Below are 4,074 nucleotides of genomic sequence, written 5' to 3'. Positions count from 1 at the left end.
AACAGCTGGCCAAAGACCGTGCGGAGTGGTGATTACTCCACCGACAAGCTCTTAAATCTAAGAAGAGAGAAGTTGATTATTGCATCTAGAGATTGGGAGTCATTTGAGTAAGTCCCAAGGCGGTGGGGGATCTTTGCTTACTTATTTTATATTATTGATTAGTATAATAGTATTATTTAATCTAATTAAGTAATTAAGGTGGGAATCTGAATCATGGTAACGTCAGCAAAATAAAAATGAATATGATGAATGATTACAGCAATATAAAATTTAAAGTGCAGGGCATAAATGTAGTAGCAAGATCTCACCCAAAGAAATAATCAAAGTTTTTTTGCTGGCTACTCGTATTTACGATTTCTACGAAATTTAGATACTATGTTTATGTCTATTTTATGCATGACACTTACAGGTATCATCCAGTTAGCCAGATCTCCGTACCGTGAAACCTGCATGGCCCCCAGAATTGTCAAATCAATATGGCCCCCGCGGATCATTGCGAAACTGTCGTCTGATGAAAAGTATGACGCGCCTGGAAGATCAAAGTTATGTATTTAATCATCTCATCGTCCCAGCATTTTTTTTTATTCGACTGGATGGCAAACGATCAAGTGGGTCTCCTGATGGTAAGAGATCACCACCGCCCATAGACACCTGCAACACCAGGGGATTGCAGATGCGTTACCAACCTAGAGACCTAAGATGGGATACCTCAAGTGCCAGTAATTTCACCGGTTGTCTATCTCCACGCCGAAACAACAGTGCAAGCACTACTGCTTCACGGCAGGATTAGCGAGCAAGATGGTGGTAGCAATCCGGGCGGACCTTGCACAAGGTCCTACCACCTGCATTATCATAAGTATTAAGTCTTACTGCTGTACACAGTCTATCGCCCACAATAAGGCTTGCACTGTTTATGGAGGTGCAAACAAGAGGAGCAAATGGTGACCGTCGCCTTTTTACACTTGTAATGTGAAAAATAAAACAAGACGGATTCTACATAGGCCTTTGGCACTCGTACCGACAAAAAAAATAGTACTGTAACTTTACGTCGATATTAGTTATCTATGCGTACAATAACCAGAGCCAGCGTGACTCTACTGTGTAATGTACCTAAACGTGTGTATACAACAAAAGTAAAATAATTATCGTTAAAAAAAACTAAAAACTGATTGTGTTAAGTAATTGAAAATAGTTTGCATGTAAAAGACGTCAATTACCGGGTAGTACTGTCACAGTTTCTTTTCCAGCATTGATAAGGTCTGGATCCACTTCACTCTCTGTAGGCACGGGTCCTAGGCCAAGAATCCCATTTTCTGACTGCAATAGCACGTTTACGTTTTTCGGAATATAGTTACTGGCCAGCATGGGCATGCCTGAAATGAATTCATAAAAACAATGAAAAATCAGCAGATACTTTTTCAGTCGCAGACAACAGAAGATCAATAGCTTTTTTGCTTTTGTTAAGAACCTATTTGAAAACTGCCAGATCTGTCACACATGATTAGAGGGCCTAGTACTTTTATCCATCCAGTAAACCATTTGAGTTTAGCTTATACGAGGGGCGATCCAAAAGTAATGATAGCTAGTAGCTGTATACATTCCTTAGTAAAATAAAAAAAACATGAATAATAGCATATGTATACGCGGTCGGAATCATTACGCAAAAATAGAAAAAATGAGGTGATTGCAGTGATTGCAGTATCTAAATATGCCTGCTCGAAAAAAAATTATATGAAAGATATATTTGTTGGAAATACTAGGGTATTCTGCTCTGCCATATTCTACAATACAATTGCACGCTAATGCAATAAGTTTTATTTGGGTAGAACTTAGATGAATGATTGGTCTCGCGCGCTCGTTCGACTAGATACCGCGCTAACTAAAAACAAAACGTTCGTGAATGCGGCAACTCAATATTGAAGTGTGCGTAAGAACGGTGTAAGACAATTTGCAAGCATGCTAGTGTGCGTGACGAATTGTGTTGCCAGCTGCTCCACTGTTACCCGAATTATTGGGAAAATAAATTATTCTGTGGTCTATTATTAAGTTACTGGTTACAAAATGTATCTTGGGAAATACTTAGAAATTAAGAAGTAATTAAGAGTGAATGTATTAATATGTTTGTGTATAGGTTAGGCGTAGGTTTCTTCTTTAAAAAAATGGTAGATATGATGTAGGTATATCAATGATCAGGCCTCACTTTTAATTAAAAAATATATATATTTAAGGACATTCAATATTTACAAATTATTACTGAAAATTCATGGACTGAGTCACCAACTAAGAAGTTTTGCTTACTTAACACGTTGCACCTATAGTTAAACCTAATATAATGTACAGGTTAATTAAGACTAAAATACAAATAACTGTTTACAAAATATACATACATAGGTACATGCATACATACATACTTACATACATACGCTTGAAAAACATAACCCTCCTTCGGGCAGTCGAGTAAAAAGTTAACATTTCAGGAAAATGGGTAGAAATACGAAAAAAAATTTTTCTTTTCCCGTAATACCTAAGTAAATCAGCTGATCGGGCTTTTGACTGGGAAGACGAAAAACATTTTTTGATTTTAAGACACATTCACCCCTTAATTAAATAGTGTCGGGTAACTATTTATACACCTTCAGTGTATAATATCACAAAGATAAACATTAAATAATATAGAACTAGGTTATGTATATATAATAATTACGTTAGATACTTAAATAAAATAAGTTATTAAAATTTATCATCATTTAATGATGATAACAATAAAATTCAATTTATTAAAATCTCAACCACAGGGAATTTGATTCTTGTGTACGCGGCAACACAGAATGGCGTTTAGGGTTCATGTTATGTTATTTTGTAATTTCGAAATTATACGATATTTACTGATGGTATGTGATCCCAGTGTCCGTCTTATTTCTTGTAGTATTATTTTTAAACAGTTTCACTGCGAAAACTGGCATTTTACTTCGGTTTATGACCAAATTTAACAAAATTTGGGACATGCACCTTACGCACAGTTTTGCAACGCGACTGACTCGCCTCGGGCTCAGGTACGCCGATTTCGGCGTACTATTTGTTGCCGCATTTGACAAGTACGCCGGCGGTATCTAGTCGAGCGAGCGCGCGAGACCAATCATTTATCTAAGGGGTAGAATATCCACTACAGATGAAACATAGCGAAGCCGCCAATTTTATAGCCCATTGAAGATATTTCTCAAAAATTGGAAAATCTTGTTTTGGCAGATAGAAGAATACTCATTATCATTACTTTTGGATCACCCCTCGTAGTTGTATATATTGTATTAAGTGATACCTCACCTATTCCAAGATTAGCATGCATGCCATCCTTAAACTCCAAAGCTGCCCTCTTAATAATTCGTTCCCTTACAAGATCAGATGCCTTCTTCTCTTTTGAACTCCAGTTTTTAGTACAATTCTCCCTTTCAATTCGTTTCTCATATTTCTCTCCCTTAATCACTCTATGAACAAATATAGATGGCACATGAATAAAATCGGGATCAATTTCATCAACAATTTCTTCAACTTCAGCAATGGTTATTTTGGCAGCTCTGCACATTGCAGGGTTGAAGTTGCGAGCGCTCTTTCTGAATATCAAATTGCCGTGTCTGTCAGCTTTCCAAGCTTTCACAAGAGCATAGTCACCGACAATTGCTTCTTCCATGATGAAGTCTTTACCATTGAACCGCTGCACGATTCGTGATGTGCTTGGAATATCAATCTGAAATGATGGTTTTGCTCTCTATATAAGGTCTACCTTGGGAAAGAACATAGGCTATCTTTATCGCAAAACAAAGACTTTAAAGGTCAACCCAATAGGGGATGAAAGTTTATTTGGTGGAACTTCGTCCGCTGTCGAATATAAAAGCCGATATTTGTTTGAGCTTTTTTGAAAATTCGACCTGTGAGGGGATGAAATAGGGATTGACAGTTTATATGGAAGGTCGTCATAATCGAAGATAAATCGATGAATCTTTATTAAACTTGCCATTTAGGCACGTGATACGAGATAAATATATATTTATTCGCGGCGTTTTTTTAAAATTCTTCCTG

At 36.9% G+C, this 4,074-nt stretch overlaps 1 protein-coding gene across 1 annotated transcript in view; it reads right to left on the bottom strand.

The window, feature by feature from the left end:
- Positions 1–323: 323 nt before the first annotated feature.
- Positions 324–4,074, bottom strand: part of LOC141435051 (succinyl-CoA:3-ketoacid coenzyme A transferase 1, mitochondrial-like) — a 10,997-nt gene continuing 7,246 nt past the window's right edge. Inside the window, exons 2-4 of the mRNA XM_074097571.1 lie at positions 3,322–3,763; positions 1,218–1,373; positions 324–529 (exon numbers count right to left, since the gene is read on the bottom strand). Of these exons, the coding sequence (XP_073953672.1) occupies positions 339–529; positions 1,218–1,373; positions 3,322–3,763 (789 nt within the window). The 3' untranslated portion in view covers positions 324–338. The remainder of the gene's footprint in view (positions 530–1,217; positions 1,374–3,321; positions 3,764–4,074) is intronic.

This window comes from Choristoneura fumiferana, chromosome 14, assembly GCF_025370935.1.
Source record: "Choristoneura fumiferana chromosome 14, NRCan_CFum_1, whole genome shotgun sequence".
Taxonomy (NCBI): Eukaryota; Metazoa; Arthropoda; class Insecta; order Lepidoptera; family Tortricidae; genus Choristoneura; species Choristoneura fumiferana.
Note: the sequence above shows the minus strand (reverse complement) of the source record. Positions and strands in the feature narration are given on the sequence as shown.